Source organism: Schistocerca gregaria, chromosome X (assembly GCF_023897955.1).
Source record: "Schistocerca gregaria isolate iqSchGreg1 chromosome X, iqSchGreg1.2, whole genome shotgun sequence".
NCBI classification, from domain to species: Eukaryota; Metazoa; Arthropoda; class Insecta; order Orthoptera; family Acrididae; genus Schistocerca; species Schistocerca gregaria.
In genome coordinates, this window is record NC_064931.1 from 744,826,777 (window position 1) to 744,850,499 (window position 23,723).

The 23,723-nt window shown below is 46.0% G+C and overlaps 1 protein-coding gene across 1 annotated transcript in view; it reads right to left on the reverse strand.

Moving 5' to 3' along the window:
• Positions 1-23,723, reverse strand: part of LOC126298302 (uncharacterized) — an 826,796-nt gene that overhangs the window by 120,357 nt on the left and 682,716 nt on the right. The window contains exon 3 of the mRNA XM_049989599.1: positions 8,147-8,399. Within this exon, the coding sequence (XP_049845556.1) occupies positions 8,147-8,399 (253 nt within the window). The remainder of the gene's footprint in view (positions 1-8,146; positions 8,400-23,723) is intronic.

Sequence of the window (23,723 nt, forward strand, 5' to 3'; positions counted from 1 at the left end):
TTACTATAACCCACAGATATAAATACTCCAGTCCGAGACGATCTATAGGGGACAACCGGACCATAGAATGGTTCCATTCAAAAGTAATCACCACACATGTTAACAAATTTATCCCATCGGGAGAAGAGGCGATAAATTCCTGTTAGGCAGAACGCGGTCGGCCGCTGACGAATCCTCTACCGCACCCGCTCTTGCACCTCACAGAACCCCCCCCCCCCCCCCCCCCCCGCTCTAAAGGGGTGTGCTAACAACTCGGCCACGCATTGTGGTCGTATAATCGTTTAGTACTGGGTATTTCCGCTGATGTATGCGCTATATTGTACATTCTGTCAAGTCATTTAGAGAAATCATGGAAAATTCCAAACTAGGTTATTCAAACGGTGATTCACATCCACTGCTATCAACAACGAATTGATTGCCTGAAACAGTGCAGAATCTCGCTCTATAAGAAAGCTGTAATTAGTAAAAGAAAGAGTGTACGTTTTCGTGTAACACACTAGGAAATTACACGTTTATCAGAAGAATTAATGGTGTCCCATGATTTCATAAGATAATGTTACCAGAAACGCAGTCTCACCAGACACGTAAGTGACGTTTCGTCTTTCAGCCAAGATGTAGGTAAGGTCAGGTGCGTCCTTCAGATGCTCTGTCCTCGTCTGGATTCAGTTACTTGAATATTTCATGTGTGAATTATAATCATGTTTAACATTTCTATTTCAGCTTTTGTATGTTAGGTGTATTTGTTGCAACTATTCCCACCTGATTTTTCGTGTGTGCTAATGATTGACAAGGAACCACTTGAGTGCAAGGTCTCAAGCTCATTCTTGAGCATGGCTCATTTGAAAGAGTTGTGTAACCAATTATGACAGAAAAATATTAGCTGCTAATGACTCACCATGTGCATCAGGAAGACGACACAAAACGAGTGTCCAGGAGATGTAGAGATCAACCTTCTATGGGATGTATGTATTACACTTCACAAAATGGACGTCGTCGACATTCGAGAAATGTTCAAAACAAACCACTGACTTGCACCATGAACACCGAACGAGAAATGGCGCCCCACAGCGATCACGAAGGTTCGCACCATCAAGATAGAAGGCGAACTCATTCCGAGTTATAAACCGTGCAGGTCGTTCAGCGAGGTATTCACTTTTAAAGAATACATATACAATGATGTTGGTGTAACGGGGTGCTGAGAACTGATGGAACGTGATAGCACGCAACCGAATGAGAAACATGCTGTTGTGGAGCTTATCGTGCAACTGGCTATCCATTAAGGCGTAGCTGTAGATAGTGCACGGATAAAACAAACATGTAGAGGCTGCATTTGTCCTGTGGTTCCAGGCCGTATGAAGTGCAATTTCAGACATTTCTCAGGAGGGATACTCTGCTCTAAAGGAACGCAGACCAGGAATCAAGCAAAAGCAAGTTATTTTGACCAGCTATTGTCCAAAAGCAGGGCTTATACCATAGTTGCAGTTCTCTTATGCCCATTTCCCACTCTTATTTGCTGTGAAGTAAACATTCCCTACTGGCCTTGCAAGATCACGCGCACGACAAAGAATAGTAAAGGACACGACACCTCCAGCATCTCGCAGCACAATAAATGACTTTGCAATCAATTTATCATCCAGATTAACAGTCGCCATTATTGTATAAGAATGCGTTAAGACATTGATGTTAGTTGATCTTGATACAACTCTCTTGGTATCTTTAAAAATGTTCAAATGTGTGTGAATTCCTAAGGGACCAAACTGCTGAGGTCATCGGTAACTAGACTTACACACTACTTAACCTAACGTGTGCTAAGAACAACACACACACCCATACCCGAAGGAGGACTCGAACCTCCAGCGGGAGAGACCGCGCAATCCGTGACATGGCGCCTCTAACCGCGCGGCCACTCCGCGTGGCGTTGGTGTTTTTAATTTCCGGGTTTTCTTTCATTTGCATTTTCTCTCGAAATGCCGATTGGTTGGAGCTGAAAACAAATTCTTTACTGAACGATGGGATAAGTTTTATTATCTCATCTACAAATTTTCCTGTCGATTCTGCAGTGTGCTGTGAATACTTTTGTTTAAAATTTCGTTATCTTACGTCTTCCAATCCTGTACCACTGTTTGAAGTTGTGCAACCATCCACTGCTTCAGTTGGATTCACTGTAGTCTAGTCAAGCGTAATTTTATATACATAACACTTTTTTTTTACTATACTGGGGATGATCTTCGACCCGCCAGGGTAGCCGAGAGCGCTAACGCGCTGCTTCCTTGACTCGGTAGGTGCGCCGTCCCCGGATCGAATCCGCCCGGCGGATTGACGACGAGGGCCGATGTGCCAGCCAGCCGGATGTGGTTTTTAGGCGGTTTTCCACATCCCGCTACGTGAATACCGGACTGGTCCCCATGTTCCGCCTCAGTCACACGGCTCGCAGACATCTGAACACTTTCGCACTATTCCATGGATTACACTTGACGCAGACAGTTGGGGTACACTAATTCCGTCCCGAGGAGTACGGGGTGACGGCAGGAAGGGCATCTGGCCACCCCTTAAACATTAACATGCTAAATCCGAGTAACGATAGGTGACCCTGCGTAACTGCGGAACAAGTCTCAAGTGATAGAAATACTGGGGATGATCTTCCATGTTCGTAATTACATTTAGCGCCCACATCTTGGACAACGATGGTCCTTTACTACGACGAGGGCCGATGTGCCAGCCAGCCGGATGTGGTTTTTAGGCGGTTTTCCACATCCCGCTACGTGAATACCGGACTGGTCCCCATGTTCCGCCTCAGTTACACGGCTCGCAGACATCTGAACACTTTCGCACTATTCCATGGATTACACTGGGGTACACTAATTCCGTCCCGAGGAGTACGGGGTGACGGCAGGAAGGGCATCTGGCCACCCCTTAAACATTAACATGCTAAATCCGAGTATCGATAGGTGACCCTGCGTAACTGCGGAACAAGTCTCAAGTGATAGAAATACTGGGGATGATCTTCCATGTTCGTAATTACGTTTAGCGCCCACATCTTGGACAACGATGGTCCTTTACTACGACGAGGGCCGATGTGCCAGCCAGCCGGATGTGGTTTTTAGGCGGTTTTCCACATCCCGCTACGTGAATACCGGACTGGTCCCCATGTTCCGCCTCAGTTACACGGCTCGCAGACATCTGAACACTTTCGCACTATTCCATGGATTACACTGGGGTACACTAATTCCGTCCCGAGGAGTACGGGGTGACGGCAGGAAGGGCATCTGGCCACCCCTTAAACATAAACATGCTAAATCCGAGTAACGATAGGTGACCCTGCGTAACTGCGGAACAAGTCTCAAGTGATAGAAATACTGGGGATGATCTTCCATGTTCGTAATTACGTTTAGCGCCCACATCTTGGACAACGATGGTCCTTTACTACGACGAGGGCCGATGTGCCAGCCAGCCGGATGTGGTTTTTAGGCGGTTTTCCACATCCCGCTACGTGAATACCGGACTGGTCCCCATGTTCCGCCTCAGTCACACGGCTCGCAGACATCTGAACACTTTCGCACTATTCCATGGATTACACTTGACGCAGACAGTTGGGGTACACTAATTCCGTCCCGAGGAGTACGGGGTGACGGCAGGAAGGGCATCTGGCCACCCCTTAAACATTAACATGCTAAATCCGAGTAACGATAGGTGACCCTGCGTAACTGCGGAACAAGTCTCAAGTGATAGAAATACTGGGGATGATCTTCCATGTTCGTGATTACGTTTAGCGCCCACATCTTGGACAACGATGGTCCTTTACTACGTTTCAGTACAGACGTTATTTGTGGCTCCATTTCTAGCAAGGATGATGAACTGCATGGCTTGGCATCTATTTCAGTATCACTTTTATTTGTTAAACACGTAGCGTCATCATTGTACTTCTCATGTACATAGTCCGCTCAGTCGACCGTATACGACAGCACACATTCCACACACTCATCTTGCAGAAACGCTAATATTTCATCTGACACTTTGTTCTCACTCTGCGAAATTCCTTGGGTTCCCTTCTGACGAATTGTGAACTTCGGAAATTGTTGTTATAGATATAATGCAGTATTTGCTTAGTTTATCATTGTCATTGCTTAGCTTTGTATAAACACCACTAGCAGTGTACCACTATTGTGATTTACTAGTCGACTGAACAGTTCAACTACACTCCATAGCCACATGCTGTGCTCACTATTGGATACCTCAAATTCCGACACCAGTTGACATTAACAGCCAATATTGTGGCTGCATGGTAGACAATATGTGGGGCGTCGAACGCCAAACGCCGTACATCATTGGCTTTTGGCGACCACGCACTCAAGGGGTTTCTTCTGAGTGCCATGTGGAGTGCTAGCACAAAGCGACTTAGTCTTTCCGAACTGTTAGGACAGTTAATTGACCATAAATGTTTCGACTTTATCGACGGCGAATATTTGTGGCTCATACAGCATTAATACAGTTCCATCAGTTTACTGATTTACAGCAGGTTCTGTGCCAGTGCTTTTGTTTCGGTAACCTATCACGTTGTCTGCATTAGTAACTGAGAATTCTATTCTTCCAGTTGATATTAAATTTTTGCGCTTCAGCGCTTATTTACGTGATGTGTGGATTATTTGTAGGAGGACTTTACACTGAACAGACGAGTTTTCTTTTGTCCACATGTCTACAAGGTGTAACCACTAGTCTCTCGTACTGCGCACATGTTCTTGTATCATTAACTAACGTATGAACCAATATACTACATGCACTGTACGCGGATTTGCCTGTCGAATGAATACCTATATGAAGTGGTAATTTCCTCCCCTTTCATTCAACATCAATTAAAAATATTTATTTAATTTCATGTCTGGCGTGGTTGAGGATCACTCTTTCTGCTGAACCTATTACAAGGCACATAAATATCTTTCCTGTGGTACAGAGAGCACCAACAGATGTGTTAATGATATCTTTCATGTATCCACTCCATGCACTGAGGCATGCATTTCGCAACCTTTCACATTCCATCGGATACTACAAGCAGTCGTAAACGAGTGGACAGTGTTATGTGCATCAGTTTCTCTGTATTACTGAACCTCTGACTCATTTATATCATGAGTGCGGGCCATTAAGTTGATTATCTTTAGCCGACGAGCTGTGTGATTATATCCGAAACACAATCTTATATATTACAGTGCAATCCCATTTCTTATCTAAATTTCACGATTTTTAATAATTGCGTTAGCAGTTGCATATTATAAATATTTCACCCAGAAGATCCAGCCAGCATTAACTACCAAATAAGGAGGAGGATATTAGTGTTTAACGGACAAATGGCTCTGAGCACTATCTGACTTAACTTCTGAGGTCATCAGTCGCCTAGAACTTAGAACTAATTAAACCTAACGGCATCACACACATCCATGCCCGAGGCAGGATTCGAACCTGCGACCGTAGCGGTCGCTCGGCTCCAAACTGTAGCGCCCAGAACCGCACGGCCACTCCGGCCGGCCGTGTTTAACGGAGCACAAGCTCGGATTAGGTAAGGATGGGGAAGGAAATCGGCCGTGCCCCTTTCACAGGAAGCATCCCGGCAGTTACCTGAAACGATTTAGGGAAATTACGGAAAACCTAAATCAGGAAGGCCGGAGAAGGGTTTTAACCGTCGTCCTCCCGAATGCAAGTCCAGTGTGCTAACCACTGCGCCACCTCGCTCAGTACCAAATAAGTAAGTACTTTTTATGTCCGTACAACTATTGACTGTGTCACATCTGTAAATGACGTGAGTAATGTAATTTGTTAGTTCCAGTACCAGATACATCATACCCTTCTGACTACATCGTATGTATCTGCATGACATCGCTAATGGTTTTCTCTAAGGACAGTTAGTAAAGGAGGCCTTCCAAGTGATGACCATAGTACAATCATCAAAACATGTTGAGGATAAAATAGATAACTTGCCGTTCATGCAGATACATTAACATTTTCATTCAAATTTCATACTGTCCTTTTTCGTCTAAAGGATTCAAATGGCTCTGAGCACTATGGGACTCAACTGCTGTGGTCATTAGTCCCCTAGAAATTAGAACTACTTAAACCTAACTAACCTAAGGACATCACACACATTCATGCCCGAGGCAGGATTCGAACCTGCGACCGTAGAAGTAGCACGGTTCCGGACTGCGCGCCTAGAACGGCGAGACCACCGCGGCCGGCTTTTCGTCTAAAGGACCGATGGCCCAATGAGACATATAATCAGCAATGCATGGAGGGTGTAATCCAGACGGAGGAGGTTCTGAAATATTTTGGTACATGACATTTGGGTCGTCCAGAGACCGTTGCAGACGGTCGAAGCGGTTAAGGCAACCGCTCACGAGAGGCGGTAAACCTGGCTTCGAGTCACAGTCCAGCACAAATTTTCAACTTTCACCATTGTATTTCCAAAACGCCCTATGAGGCTGGAAGTCACTAGTTTCCCATCTACGCCTGCCCTTCCCTTCCAATTCCTCTATTTCATATACCATGTTTGGGGCCTACCCAGCCGGCTGCTGTGGCCGAGTGGTTCTAGGCGCTTCCGTCCGGAACCGCGCTGCTTCTACGGTCGCAGGCTTGAATCCTGCCTCACGCATGGATGTTTGTGATGTCCTTAGGTTAGTTAGTTCTAGATCTAGGGGATTGATGACCTCGGATGTTAAGTCCCATAGTGCTTCGGCCATTTGAACCATTTTTTGGGCCTACCCATTTAGGTTACAATGAAAATGAACCAGGGTGTTTATTTTAACATTCTTGGTGACCGAACATTCTCCCACATCTTCGTAATGAGTATGTTGCGGATACTCTTGTCTTCTAAAACGACAACGGTCGTGTTAATAGGACTGCAAGAATACGTTGATAGTGTAACGAACATCCAGGTCACTGTCACCTCGACTGGCCATTTAAATCACCAGTTTCCATCTGAGAAAACTCCGCCCCGATAGCTGAATGGTCAGTGTGACGGTCTGCTGTCCTAGGAGGCCTGGGTTCGATTCCCGGCTGGGTCGGGGATTTTCTCCGCTCAGGGATTGGTTGTTGTTTTCTCTTAATCATCACTTCATCCCCATCCGGCGCGCAGGGCACCCAATGTGGCGTCGAATGTAATAAGACCTGCAGCAAGGCAGCCAGACCTGCCCCGTAAGGGGCCTCCGGGCCTATAACGCCAAACGCTCATTTCCATTTCCATGTGAGATAGTCTAGATAGTCTGGGACTATCTGGACCAGCGGGTGGAAAGTAGGAGAGAACTTCCCGCAATTTGGTAGCTCTGCCGGACGCAATCATCAGTGAGTGGCTTTAGCTGGACATGGCATACGTAAAGAAGCTCCGAGCTGAGGACACCATTAATGCTAGAGGGGTGTTACACGGTATTAACGAGATGTCTTCTGGGCGACAAATGTTTTGTTCGGTGTGCTTATGTGACATAGGGATACTGTGCAAAACGTCGACAGAACTGGAAGCAGTTAATTCCATAAATTATCTGGGAGTACTCATTAGGAGTGATTTAAAATGGAATGATCATATAAAGTTGATCGTCGGTAAAGTAGATGCCAGACTGAGATTCATTGGAAGAATGCTAAGGAAATGCAATCCGACAACAAAGGAAGTAGGTTACAGTACGCTTGTTCGCCCAATGCTTGAATACTGCTCAGCAGTGTGGGATGCGTACCAGATAGGGTTGATAGAAGAGATAGAGAAGATCCAACGGAGAGCAGCGCGCTTCGTTACAGGATCATTTAGTAATTGCGAAAGCGTTACGGAGATGATAGATAAACTCCAGTGGAAGACTCTGCAGGAGAGACGCTCAGTAGCTCGGTACGGGCTTTTGTTAAAGTTTCGAGAACATACCTTCACCGAAGAGTCAAGCAGTATATTGCTCCCTCCTACGTATATCTCGCGAAGAGACCATGAGGATAAAATCAGAGAGATTAGAGCCCACACAGAAGCATACCGACAATCCTTCTTTCCACGTACAATACGTGACTGGAATAGAAGGGAGAACCGATAGAGGTACTCAGGGTACCCTCCGCCACACACCGTCAGGTGGCTTGCGGAGTATGGATGTAGATGTAGAAATGTATAAGCAGAATGAGAGGAAAAGCGCCGTACCTGTATGCAGCTGATGGTGTCGAGCAGCGGATTGTGGCGGCGCGCGGGCGGGCGGCGGTAGCGCTTGCACGGGTGGTAGACGATGCTGAGGTCGTCCTTGGCACCCTGCGGCACCATCGCCGCGTCCGCGTCCACGCTGAACTCGATGGCCGCCGTCGCCGACGCCGACGTCGACGCAGACGTAGACGCCGCCGGCGCCGCAGGGCCCGACATGGCGCCCAGTTCCAAAGCACTACCACCGATCACGGCACGCCTGTAGGCGAACAGAACACATTCACATGTATGACTGACCAGCAACTGGCATTAAAAAGAAAAATGGAAAAATGGGTTAAGTGGTATTACTCTTCAAACAGAGTGGTAAGGTAAACTTGGAGAACTACCATACAGTTCATTTGTTATCACGTTTTTACAAACCGCTTCACAAGAGAGCTGGATTTGTATCAACCCGTTCAGAGAACGATATTTCAAAAAATGATTCAAATGGTTCTGAGCACTATGGGGTTTAACATCTGAGGTCATCAGTCCCCTAGAACTTAGAATTACTTAAACCTAACTAACCTAAGGACATCACACACATCCATGCCCGGGGCAGGATTCGAACCTGCGACCGTAGCGGTCGCGTGGTTCCAGACTGAAGCTCCTAGAACTGCTCGGCCACACCGGCTGGCGAACGATATTTCGCAAAACGTTTTTCGGCTATGGATCATATCCAGACTGTTCGTCGTCTTCTTGAGTAAACAACCAAGTACAACATCTGGCCTGTATAGAGTACAGACAATCTTTCGACTCCGTGGAGGTTTGGGCAGTCATGACTGTCCTTGGAAATGCCGGGATAAACTCAAGGTTTATAAAGCTTTATGAAAAAGAACCCTGTCAGAGCAGATGATGAACTTGTCACCACTTTGATTCAGGCCGGCAAAGGAGTTCTCCACGGTGACATCATCTCTACGAAACTATTCACCTTTGCATTGGGAGATGTATTCAAATCACCAGGTTGGAATAAAAAATCAGTGCCTCATATCTGAACCATCTGCGTTTTGCTGACGATGCTGTGGTCATCAGTGAAGAGTTGTAAGAACTAAAGAATATGATGGAAGAAGTAAAACTTGCCTCTACAAAGAGTGGTTTGGAAATGAGCATCAATAAAACAAAACTACTAACCCTAAAAAACCAACCACTTATAGTCGGAAACAATGCTATAGAAGCTGTTGGTGAATAAATTTACCTTCTCTACAAAATTAATCTAGAGAAAAACAATCAAAGTGCATAAATTCCCAAGGCTAAGGTTATAATACATGGATCCCACCTGCCTGCAGCGGGGAAACTGTGACTCTAAGGCAAATGTTCGTAAACTACAGCGCTCACAACGAGCCATGGAGCGATATATGCTAGGATTGAGCCTCATGGATAGGATTCTATCAGAGGACATTAGCAGGAGAACAAAGGTAACAGACGTCCTGGAGAGACTTGCCACCCTGAAGTGGCAATGGGTCAAAGACCTATCTTGGCAAGATCAGAACAGGTGGACCGGTAGAAATTTTCACAGCAGATCATGGGACTACAAGAGAGGCACTGGAAGACGTCAAAAGATATGGCTTGATGACGTAAAGCTGGTGACTGGAATAAGATGGTACCACGTGACTCAGAATCGAAGACAATGGAAACACACAAAAGCGGCTTGCAGTCATGGATTGAGATATGCTGAAGAAGAAGAAGAAGAGTGTCTAAATTAGATGTATTTTATTTACATGTTTTCATTGGCTCCGTTGAACCATCTGAGCCACACGTATTTGGTCATAGGTACGAATTTCACGTTAGCAAAAGGTTCTCAATGGCCTTTTGAAAAGAGAACGCCCTCATCACCTCGACAGTCGGAATACACAGACAAACGTGAAAAGCGTTACACCATGCACACCTTACTCGACCGCTAAGAAATGGACAATGCCGTATTTCCATGCTTATGGGTTATGTAGATTAATTGCACATGCAGTTCATCGGCCTCTTTCTATTTTGAGGTAGGTCGAATCAGTGCCATGAGGGACATGGGAGAATCATAATCTCGTATTGCCTCGTACAGTAGATGCAATGTTATGAATATACAGGGTGTTACAAAAAGGTATGGCCAAACTTTCAAGAAACATTCCTCACACACAAATAAAGAAAAGATGTTATGTGGACATGTGTCCGGAAACGCTTAATTTCCATGTTAGAGCTCATTTTAGTTTCGTCAGTATGTTCTTCCACCTATGCTCAATGGAGCACGTTATCATGATTTCATACGGGATATTCTACCTGTGCTGCGAGAACATGTACCTTTACAAGTACGACACAACATGTAGTTCATGCACGATGGAGCTCCTGCACATTTCAGTCGAACTGTTCGTACGCTTCTCAACCACAGATTCGGTGACCGATGGATTGGTAGAGGCAGACCAATTCCATGGCCTCCACACTCTCCTGACCTCAGCCCTCTTGACTTTCATTTATGGGGGCATTTGAAAGCTCTTGTCTACGCAACCCCGGTACCAAATGTAGAGACTCTTTGTGCTCGTATTGTGGACGGCTGTGATACAATACGCCATTCTCCAGGGCTGCATCAGCGCATCAGGGATTCCATGCGACGGAGGGTGGATGCATGTATCCTCGCTAACGGAGGGCATTTTGAACATTTCCTGTAACAAAGTGAAGGCACGATGGTACGTTCTGTTGCAGTGTGTTTCCATTCCATGATTAATGTGATTTGAAGAGAAGCAATAAAATGAGCTCTAACATGGAAAGTAAGCGTTTCCGGACACATGTCCACATAATATATTTTCTTTCTTTGTGTGTGAGGAATGTTTCCTGAAAGTTTGGCCGTACCTTTTTGTAACACCCTGTAGAGCTACTTGTAATAAGATGGACTCAGCACAACAGCGATTCTTCCACAAGAACTATATCACGAGAAGGTAGGCTTGGTGGACTGACTGAAGACTAGACTGATGACAACAGCTATAATGCGGGCAGAAGATTACAAGCTCTGGCACCATGAATAGTCGGGAGCAGATTATAGGATGCTGGATTGACATCTTTAGTTTCCATCTGTCCTTTGCTGGTGACATCGTACCACAGACAACAGAGATGCTGTAGATCTAGAGTACTATTCTTTACTGTTCAGCGATGTGTCGCAGTTCTGTTTGTGGCGGTCAGGTCGACGCCAATGTGTCCATAGACGACATGGTGAAAGTTCACAGGAAGCAGCGACTGTCGAGACCCATACCTCTCCAAGTCAAGGAACCGTGGTGTGGAGAGCAATTGGATATGATATGAAGACTTATTTGGTAATTGTCGAAGGTGGCAGAATGCTCGCCAGTAACAGGTAAGAATAATAAACGCTGATGTCATAACCTTCACGACCAACGTTACAAAACGGCATGTTCCAGGAAGGTAAGGTATGACCCTGCACCGCAGTTCATGCCATAAACACTTTGAGGAATCTACAGACCCTTGACTGACCTGCCCGGTCCTCCGATTTGTCATCCATAGAGCATGTCTGATATCCGATGCAAGGACGTTTCTACTCAGGTCTTTCAGTGCTCTGTCAAACTCGTCACGCAATATCATATCTTGGCTGACGATATCCTTCAGAAAACCAGCGGGCATGTTAAGCTCATAGACCGCGGCGACTATTTTGCAATGATACGTGACTGGCTATGTGCTCCGGAACACGAGTGTCTTAGGCAGCGCAGGTAAACATAGATTTATCTATATTCCGCTTTTAATCCGCATCTGCTTCTACACTCCTGGAAATTGAAATAAGAACACCGTGAATTCATTGTCCCAGGAAGGGGAAACATTATTGACACATTTCTGGGGTCAGATACATCACATGATCACACTGACAGAACCACAGGCACATAGACACAGGCAACAAAGCATGCACAATGTTGGCACTAGTACAGTGTATATCCACCTTTCGCAGCAATGCAGGCTGCTATTCTCCCATGGAGACGATCATAGAGATGCTGGATATAGTCCTGTGGAACGGCTTGCCATGCCATTTCCACCTGGCGCCTCAGTTGGACCAGCGTTCGTGCTGGACGTGCAGACCGCGTGAGACGACGCTTCATCTAGTCCCAAACATGCTCAATGGGGGACAGATCCGGAGATCTTGCTCGCCAGGGTAGTTGACTTACACCTTCTAGAGCACGTTGAGTGGCACGGGATACATGCGGACGTGCATTGTCCTGTTGGAACAGCAAGTTCCCTTGCCGGTCTAGGAATGGTAGAACGATGACTTCGATGACGGTTTGGATGTACCGTGCACTATTCAGTGTCCCCTCGACGATCACCAGAGGTGTAGGGCCAGTGTAAGAGATCGCTCCCCACACCATGATGGCGGGTGTTGGCCCTGTGTGCCTCGGTCGTATGCAGTCCTGATTGTGGCGCTCACCTGCACGGCGCCAAACACGCATACGACCATCATTGGCACCAAGGCAGAAGCGACTCTCATCGCTGAAGACGACACGTCTCCATTCGTCCCTCCATTCACGCCTCTCGCGACACCACTGGAGGCGGGCTGCACGATGTTGGGGCGTGAGCGGAAGACGGCCTAACGGTGTGTGGGACCGTAGCCCAGCTTCATGGAGACGGTTGCGAATGGTCCTCGCCGATACCCCAGGAGCAACAGTGTCCCTAATTTGCTGGGAAGTACCGGTGCGGTCCCCTACCGCACTGCGTAGGATCCTACGGTCTTGGCGTGCATCCATGCGTCGCTGCGGTCCGGTCCCAGGTCGACGGGTACGTGCACCTTCCGCCGACCACTGGCGACAACATCGATGTACTGTGGAGACCTCACGCCCCACGTGTTGAGCAATTCGGCGGTACGTCCACCCAGCCTCCCGCATGCCCACTATACGCCCTCGCTCAAAGTCCGTCAACTGCACATACGGTTCACGTCCATGCTGTCGCGGCATGCTACCAGTGTTAAAGACTGCGATGGAGCTCCGTATGCCACGGCAAACTGGCTGACACTGACGGCGGCGGTGCACAAATGCTGCGCAGCTAGCGCCATTCGACGGCCAACACCGCGGTTCCTGGTGTGTCCGCTGTGCCGTGCGTGTGATCATTGCTTGTACAGCCCTCTCGCAGTGTCCGGAGAAAGTATGGTGGGTCTGACACACCGGTGTCAATGTGTTCTTTTTTCCATTTCCAGGAGTGTATTATCTTGCAAACTACTGTGAAGTGCATGAGACAGGGTATCTGATACTGTATCACGGATTAAGGTTTCTTCAAGTTCCATGCGCGTACACAGCGTGGAAGAATTATAGCTTAAATGCCTCTGAGCGCATTGTAATTAGTCTAACAATGTCTTAGCGGTTGCTGAGGAGCAGAACGCAATGAGTTGCAGTGTACTGCTATATTCCTCAGTGAATACTGTTTCTTGAAACTCTGTAAATAGGCTTTCGCCGTATAATTGGCGTCTATTGAAGGTGAACAGGTAATTGTGTATGGCATAGAACAGTGATGTAGAGCAAGTCGAGACGAACAATTTGGTAAGGGACACTTGCGGTTTATCAGATCGGGAAACTACCTCACACTGGCCTGCAGAAACCACTTAAGCTCCAGCGCATGCTCATCACGTGAGATTTTTAATATTCTCTCCCTCTCCTCTCGCTAATTATTAATCCTAGAGAAAAATGAAAATCTTTTTTTTGTAGGAAATTTAATGCTGATCAGTTTTATACACAAATTAGTTTTACTGGAGGATGCGGTTTCCGAGTTATTCACGAAAACGTACGAAAGTGAATTTCTTACGCACTCCCATCCCTCCGTCACTCCCGCCGATCAGGATTATTAATATATTGTTAATAGTAGTCATTCCTACCACTGTACAAATATTTGCGACTACACGAAATACTTCCCGTGATCAACTTTTTTTTATCCTCGCTGACGAGACTATTACGCCACCGGCTTAGTTGTGCATTTATAAATTGTAAAACTGACGTTAGTGTAAAGTCTACCTCACAGTTTCGTGAATTTTGAAAGCATAAACTTAACAATTAAATCTTACAAAGAAACTGCCCGTCCCCTTAGCTGATTGGTCAGCGTGTCTGACTGCGATGCAACGGGCCGGAGTTAGATTCCCGGCCGGGTCGGAGATTCTCTCCGCTCGGGGACTGGTTGTTGAGTTGTCCTTATCACCAGTTCATCACCATCGACACGCAAGTCGCCCAGTGTGGCGTCGACTGTAAAGACTTTAAACTCGGAAGCAGAACTTTCCCAGGAGGGGACACACTACCATCACTCCCATACGATCATCATCATCATTACGAAGCTACTGTGCTTGTAAAAGTTAAAAGTTTAGATCGAATTGTAAAAATAATTAGGTTTTGTATAACTTCTAGAAACTTGTTTTCTTCCATTACTCTCACGGGAAAGTTTAAATTAATAATGTTAATGAAACAGTCGATTAAGCCGGTTCAATCGCCGGCCGCGGTGACCTAGCGGTTCTAGGCGTTACAGTTTGGAACCGCGCGACCACTACGGTCGCAGGTTCGAATCCTGGTTCAAATGGCTATGAGCACTGTGGGACTTAACTTCTGAGGTCATCAGTCCCCTAGAATTTAGAACCACTTAAACCGAACTAACCTAAGGACATCTGACTTCTCTCTGTATCTCTGACTTTGGGTTGGGTTGGATTGTTTGGGGAAGGAGACCAGACAGCGAGGTCATCGGTCTCATGGGATTAGGGAAGGACGGGGAAGGAATTCGGCCGTGTCCTTTGAAAGGAACCATCTCGGCCCTAAGGACATCACACACATCCATGCCCGAGGCAGGATTCGAACCTGCGACCGCAGCGGTCGCGCGGTTCCACAATGTAGCGCCTAGAACTGCTCGGACACTCCAGCCGGCTCTAATCCTGCCTCGGGCATGGATGTGTGTGATGTCCATAGGTTAGTTAGGGTTAAGTAGTTCTAAGTTCTTGGGGACTGATGACCTCAGAAGTTAAGTCCATAGTACTCAGAGCCATTTGAACCGGTTCAATGAAGAAAAAAAGTCGAATATTGGAAATAATTCTTGTACTCGCCAATTTTTGTACAGTGGTAGTAGAGTGCTATGAGCAACATATTAAATTCTGAGTAGTGTGGTGAGTGTGGAGATGGGGTGCGTTTAAAGGCCAATTTTGTAGATTTCTCTCGAATTATTCGAAAACTGTGGCTTCTAGTGAAAACGTATTTCAGAGCAAAACTGAACTAGATTGAATTTCCTATAAAAAGTCGTATTCATTTTTCTCTAGGACTAATAGATTGCGCGAAGAGAGCGAGAAGATATTGACAGTTTTACAGGACGCGCATGCTCTGTACCTTAGGTACTGTTTGTAAGCCAATTTGAGGTAGTTCCCCATCTGACAGACCACAAATGTTCCATATGAAATAATTGTTTGTCTCGACTTCCTCTGCACCACTGTAGTGCGTTGTAAACCTTTATCGTTTATATCCTGTAGAGAGACGTCTGTCAGTTTATGTATCTCAGCATATCGGAATCACGAGTGTCATTCAAATGGTCAAATGGCTCTGAGCACTATGGGACTTAACATTTTAGATCATCAGTCCCCTAGAACTTAGAACTACTTAAACCTAACTAACATAAGGACATCACACACATCCGTGCCCGAGGCAGGATTCGAACCTGCGACCGTAGCAGCCGCGCGATTCCGGACTGAAGCGCCTAGAACCACTCGGCCACAAAGGCCGGCTCCACTGTCATTAAGTTGTGTGTTTGATAATGAGTAATGTCATTCAAAATCCAACATTTTGGTGTAGCACATGCTAGTCATTTATTTCTTTCTTCCTCCGTCTAATATTAATTCCATTGCGTACAAAGTGAAAAGACAGTTTTCAGTGTTTTTGTGAAGCGATATTTCGTCACCGTGTGCTTTTAACACGGAAGTTAATAGAGAATCCCCACGTTACGTCCGTCTCTGTCAGTTGCGTAAACAGCGCCGCAGATATAATCTGACATTCAGATACAAAATCAGTCTCATTAAGTCAGAAGAATAATTATGAGCTGTATAGCGTGGAGAGGAGAGACTGTTTAAGCTATGCATGTCACCCAGTGATGGACGTCGTGCTACCAGACACCTAGCGAAGCTGCCCAGAGGGGAAAAGCGACGCTGTAAGTGCTAACAGCGTTTTATTTTCCATACTATATCTGATCTAGCCCACCAAGTTATTTGATAATTTTTTCCGGGAACAGGAACGGAGGACGACAGGGCCCTAATTAAGGAACTACCCCGGAATTCACCGTCAGTGGTTTATGGGAGGCACGGAAGGCTTAAATCAAGATGGCTCTTTCGGATAACCGTAATCGCGCTGCCTGGGCCACAATTCCAGCTTTTTATAGCCTCCCCGTCCCGCTCGGCTGAAACAGGATCACGGGCGTGCCTTCCTGCAGATTCGCACGCACTCGGCGCCCGTGCTCGTTAAGAGCCCGGGAGGGCCATAACGGACAAACTTCCTTGTGTACTTACCCTCCGGCCTGCTTATCGAGCACGCGTAGCAGCGTGTTAATAACAGCGAGGAATCTCGATACATGTTCATCTCGCCTTTGTATTACAGGCCGTTAAAAATTTCTGCGCAAATTCTGTAAAGTGTTTTGGGAGAATCTGCCGTGACTCGACTGATCCCAGCGTCATTCTCGAGAGCTTTAGGAACTGCCCAGGAACATAGCCGTTAATTTCTGGAACGCTCGTCTATTGCTCGGCGCTGCGCTATCTCCATCAGAAACAAAACCGAGGTGTGATTTATTTCCTTGGACGACGTACGCGCCAGACGTGGTGTCCTACCAAGTGGGAAGACAGAGAATTGCGATGAGGGGTAGCATTGTAACGTGTTATGTTTAGGAACGGAACTGATGCAATTATTCGTATATTCTGGACGGCTGGAAACTGTAGCACCCTGCTGCACTCAGGACAAAGAATGCAATGTGAGCTCTCGGATTTTCTCGGTATTGTTGATAAATGCTGTGTGTTCAACAGAGTGGTCTCCATTTTTACGAACAATATTTCTGAGGCCGAACCGATCGTCTTCTTAAGTGTTGCGAGGTGTGTTGTTATTCGTATGCTTTAATTATTGACTTTACTCTAGATACACATAAGCGTAAACAAGGCTTTTAATTTTTTGTTTGGGACACTTTGTCCCATAATTAAATCGAAAGTTGTTCCCATCATCGATCCTGATCAAGATTTTTGGGAGGTTTCCTTTGGTTGTAACGCAAATTCGGGATTGAAAACCTCCCCCTAAATATTTTCAGTTGGAGCTCTCTTCGTCCTATTACCGCGTCTCTAATGATCTACTTGTCGATGGTACGTTAAACCCAAATCTTCCTTGCCGGGCGCGGTGGCCAAGCGCTTCTAGGCGCTTCAGTCAGGAACCGCGCGACCACTACGGTCGCAGGTTCGAATCCTGCCTCTGGCATGGATGTGTGATGTCCTTAGGTTAATTAGGTTTAAGTAGATCTAAGTTCTGGGGGACTGATGATCTCAGATGTTAAGTCCCTTAGTGGTCAGAGCCATTTGAAACATTTTTGAACCTAATCTTCCGTCCTTCCTTTCTACAACGTCACTTGGTGTTTGGCTGAAAAGGTCCAGATTCTACAATGGATCAGAATTACAAGAGCCCTCTTTGGCTTTAGGGTAGAGAAGCACTGGCTGTTTCTCAGTTAATAGTGGGTCAATGATGTACATGCTCAATCTTGGATTTAGTATTCCTTTGACGCTAATAAGTTATTGCTAAGAATTCGGGCTGAATGGCTATCTTTAGGTTTGACCTGTATAGTACGTTGCGACTTAGCGTGGCTTGATTTATTGTATCTGTCCAGCTTGGTATATTCTCCTGTGGTTAAAAGCATTGGTACACTTGCGACTATGTACACTTTCCCCACATATTAATTGATTACATTCTCGTAGGGTCTGCAGCCGGATCATAAGCCATCTTGACACAATACTTCAGCAGTTCATCTGGTCGCCATCTTCAGGTGATATTTAACAAACAGCGTTCTCACCTGAAAATGGCCGTCAGATGGACCGCTAAAATGTTGCGTCGAGATGATTGATCCGGCTACAGACTCGACACGAATATAAGCAACATCGGTACTGGACGCGAAAGCAAAGTTTAATTTGTATGACATGTTAAATCTATAGATCGAAGCACCAAAAATACTTATTTCATTGTGGTAGACATACATGAACGTCAAATTTAATGTTTTCCGTGCTTCTTTTTGTAAGTGATTTTGCAGTGATTTTTCTTTCTCTGTTATTAGTTTGAGTGGATTATCACTAGTTAATGTTCCTGCACATTTTGCAGTATTGGCCAGTTCAACAGTATCTCGAAACTGTAAATGACAGTGATACGATTTTTAAGTATTTTCATGTCGACGTATGACGTCAGTGAGGCCAGTTACTGTACACATTATCAGTCCTATTTGACGTACTCTACTCTTATTCCGTGGACTTCACGTTCACCAGATAGAGTTATATCAGTTCCCTAATGTCCTCGTGAATTCACTCAGCTAGGATAAGACATGAAGCCTCTGTAATCAGCTATAATATGTTGCTACTTGGATGGCAAGGACTTAAATGAATGTCTCATTTACGCCCAGCCACCAAGGAACATGCACTGAACATCTCCAGAGAGCATTTGAAGGCTGTGATGATATATATTTTGTGGCTCACTACGAAAGCATATTTAGTGACCCGCAAGACATTCTCAGAGACGAACTAAGTTATAAATGGAAAAATATTCCATAAATGACTTATTTCAGTGGAATCTACTAAAGCACACCACAAAATTCACCTGAAGTTAGTTGAATCATTACATAAATCTGCTTCTATAACATACAATAAAAGCAAGGAGACGGATAAAGGGAAATATCTAAAACATAACAACTTATTCATCTGGGTGGCTAATCACTGTATAAAAATAGATGATCTAGCTACTCTACAACACATCATAATCACGACACCACACAACTTCTAAAAGTGCACCACACTAATCTAGTAAAATCATTTAAATCAACAGTTGCCCTCTTATCGCAGTATAATATACGGGGGGCGTTCAATATGTAAGCAATACTTTTTTTCTGGGGCAGTTTCAGTGGAAAACATGTGGAATTAGTTGTGGGACATGCTGGAACATTCCCGCTTGAGCCGCTATAGTTTCTCGAAGTTCCGATAGGTGGCAGCGCTATACGTAGCCTTCAAAATGGCGTCTGTAATGGAGGTGCGTTCCAAGGAGAGACCTGTCACTTGAGTTTTTTTCGACGGAAAACCAGAGCATCGCAGATATTCATAGGCGCATGCAGAATGTCTAGGGAGACCTGCCAGTGAGCAGAAGCACGGTGAGTCGTTGAGTGAAGCGTCCGTCATCATCGCAAGAAGGTCGCACAAACCAGTCCGATCTCCCGCTTGCCGGTCGGCCACACACAGCCCATTCGAGGAGATCGACGGATTACAAAAAAACACCTCGCTGGCCGTGGTGGCCGAGCGGTTCTAGGCGCTACAGTATGGAGCCGCGCGACCGCTACGGCCGCAGGTTCGAATCCTGCCTCGGGCATGGATGTGTGTGATGTCCTTAGGGCAGTTAGGTTTAAGTAATTCTAAGTTCTAGGGGACTGATGACCTCAGAAGTTAAGTCCCATAGTGCTCAGAGCCATTTCAACCATTTTGAAAAATACCACACTATTAACTAGGTACGAGCATACGAAATGGATTCTCTGATATCTGCCAAGGAACCCATTGAGTGTGAGGTCGCAAGTTCGATCTTTAGCAAGGCTAATTTGAAAGTCTTGTGTTAACAATTATGACAGGAAAAATATTAGCCGCTAAAGACTCACCGTGTGCATCAGGGGAACGACGGAAAATGAGTGTCCGGAGGTGCAGAGATCAACCTTCTATAGGATGTATGTATTAAACTTCAAAAAAATGGACATCGTTGACATCTAAGAAATGTTCAAAACAAACCGTTGCTAATCATTTCTGCAAAACTTACTAATGCACATGTCCTGTGAATATGAACGTCCTGCCGGCCGCGGTGGTCGTGCGGTTCTAGCGCTGCAGTCCGGAACCGCGGGACTGCTACGGTCGCAGGTTCGAATTCTACCTCGGGCATGGATGTGTGTGATGTCCTTAGGTTAGTTAGGTTTAAGTAGTTCTAAGTTCTAGGGGACTGATGACCTTAGAAGATAAGTCCCATACTGCTCATAGCCATTTGAACCATTTTTTGAACAAACACCTCGCTGCTCAGCTGGACGTCTTTGTTGGTAGTGCTGACACACTCGTCCACCATTTGCGGTACTCAAAGTTGGGTGTGCGCTGGCTTCCTCGCTGCCTAACAGAAGACCACATAGAGCAACGAAGGATGCACTCTGCGGTAAATAGTACGTGGATGATGGAGAGGTTACTCTGGCTCCGATATCGACCACTGTAGTGGTACCATGCGGACATCCAGGCCCTCGCAGTAAAATGGTACAACGCCTGAGCACTGAAGGAAGATTACGTTGGAAAATTGGGTTTTGTACCCAAAGGACTGGGAGATAATATGGTGTATTGGAATCCTGAATAAAACCAACTTGCTTCCAGAAAAAAATGTGTTGCATGACTTATTGAACGTCCCTTGCATATTTTATTTCTAACGTGGATTTTGAAGATGCCAACGGCCTTGCCGCAGTGGTAACACCGGTTCCGGTCAGATCACCGAAGTTTAGCGCTGTCGGGCTGGGCTAGCACTGAGATGGGTGACATTTCTGTCTGCTGAGCGCTGTTGGCAGCCGGGGTGTACTCAGCCCTTGTGAGGTAAACTGAGGAACTACTTGATGAAGTAGCGGCTCCGGTCTAGAAAACTGACATATGGGCGGGAGAGAGGTGTGCTGACCACATGCCCCTCCCTATCCGCATCCAGTGACGCCTAAGGGTTGAGGATGCCACGGCAGCCGGTCGGTACCGTTGGGCCTTCATTGCATGTTCGGGAGGACTTTAGAGTTTTAGATTTTCGAAGATATGAACCCAGGGGGATCCACTTACTTTGATCTATCCTATAACTGTTTAGAATGTTACCTAGCGAGGTGACGCAATTGTTAGCACACTGGACTCTCATTCTGTAGGACGGCTGTTCAAGTCCCTTTCTGGCCAGATTTAAGCTTTCCGTGATTTCCCTAAATCGCTTAAACCAAATGATAGGATGCTTCCTTTGAAAGGGCACGGCCGATTTCCTTTCCCATCCTTCCCTAATCTGAGCTTATTTTCCGTCACTGACCTTGTTGTCAACGGGATGTAAAAAATCAATCATCCTTCCTTCCTTTTTGTGCAATGTTAAATTTGTGGCGCTGACTCAAAATGTTATAAAAGAAAAGATAAAGGGATATAGCCATCGACAATAGTCTGTTAGGTGGTAAACATTATGTTGAGTTTGTTTATATATCGAGTGAGCTAATGTTACTGGTACCTTGGATAGGAAGTAGATCATTGATGCTGTGAAACACTTTGCTTCGACCAGATGGGTGACAGTCAGCTTGGTGTTCCGTTTGGCGTTAACGCCCTACATTTATCTTATCACGTGGCACACACATTGCTGAATTCTGCAGTGCCAGAAAGTAGGATTCTAGCCAACTGCTATGTCATTCTCTGGATGTCTCCAGGGCTGTTCGTAAGACTGCCACTCTTCGTTACTTAAGTTATAGGGAATCTTCTACCCGTCATTTCCCTGAGGGTTCAAATAGAACTAAAAATTTTGTGGCGACCCACCCCTCCATTCCTACATGCTGTCTTGAATAATTCATAGAAATATAGTCTGCATTATGCTTAAGGTTACAAGGTTCTCGGCGAATGTCACTTTTTTGGAAATGTGTGGTAGGGTCTTACGGGACCAAACTCCTGAGGTCATCGGTTCCTAAGCCTACACACTACGAAATCTAGCTTAAACTAACTTACGCTATGGACAACACACACACACACCCATGCCCGAGGGAGGATTCGAACCTCCGACGGGGGGAGCCGCACGGACTGTGACAAGGCGCCCCAGACCGCGCGGCTATCCCTCACTTTGCTGGGGAACATTCGGCCTTCCGTGCTACAGACTGTGGGATAAATACTATAAGGTACAGTGGATCGTGTTCATAATGTGTACTCACTCCTGATTGCTGTTATATTGGTAAATAGTCAGTTGGCTGCTTAGCGCTCAGTTTCACTTGATACTCTCCGTATCTTGGTGGTTTCCACGCTAACATTGCTGTACCTGACAAATGAAACCGGGACAGGAAGTCGTCGTTTAAGCGCAGACACATTAACAACTTAACACTGAGTAGTGTCTACTATCATGAGAGAGCATAATGAGAATTTGATGACGGTGAGCGACCACGTAACAGAACTGATTTGCATCTTCTGTTTTTTGTTCAGAAGATATACATAGTCTGGAGTATGAGGCTCCCAACTGTGCGAAACTTTCACAGCTGCTAACAGAGCCTAACAGCACACGGAATATACTAAAGTATTCAGAAATCAGAGATTGACAATCAGAAGCATAATGACGTCGTTAAAAAACACCGTGCTGTCACAGATGTGCAGAGAAATTTTTAACTTGTAAAGCACTCTCACTGTAAAAACAACTGCTTGTAAGTTTGAAGGAAGAGTGAAGGGTAATTATTGGTATTTGTTTATAGAAGACAACTACTTCTACTTAACCCCATACGCCAGCGAGGATACGCTTTCTTTGGAGACTACAAAGCCTTAGTGTAGGGGTGTTCGAAGAATAAAAATGTCTTAATGAACATAAACGCAATATTCTTCCTTGTGCTGGAAGGTTACACCAACTATGCCCTAAACCATTTGTTTTACTCGAGCATAGCGAGGTTTTTGTCTTTCTTACCCTTGTTTTTATGCGGAGATGGTAAGACTGCAGCACTGGGAGGTTTACCCGAGGGCTTTCTGGTTCCCTAAGGCGGGCTTTGCGTTCCACATTCTGAATACGACCATCAATCTTATCAGACGGACAAGATCTGACAGATTCAGACATGTCTCTTATGCCCCAGTCACCTTTAATCCCGTGTTTATCTTTTAATAACGATGGCAGTTCATAATGTGACTATGTACGTATGTATGTATTAAACCGGGGACCTAGAAACGACAGAGAGGCTTCACCCCGCCGTAGCCCTCAGTGGTTCACAACCCTACAACAGACCACAGCAGTCCACCCACCCCACCGCCGCCCCACACCGAACCCAGGGTTACTCTGCGGTTCGGCCCCCAGTGGACCCCCGGTAACGTCTCATACCAGACGACTGCAACCCCAAATGTTTACGTGGTAGAATAATTATGGTGTACGCGTACGTGGAAATGGTGTTTGCACAGCAATCGGCGACACAGTATAACTAAGATGGAATAAGGGAAACCAGTCCGCGTTCGCCGAGGTAGATGGAAAACCGCCCGCCTTAAAAACCATCCACAGGCTAGCCGGCACCACGGACCTCGAAATTAATCCGCCGGGCGGATTCGTGCCAGGGACCGGCACGCCTTCCCGCACGGGAAGCAGCGCGTTAGACCGTGCGG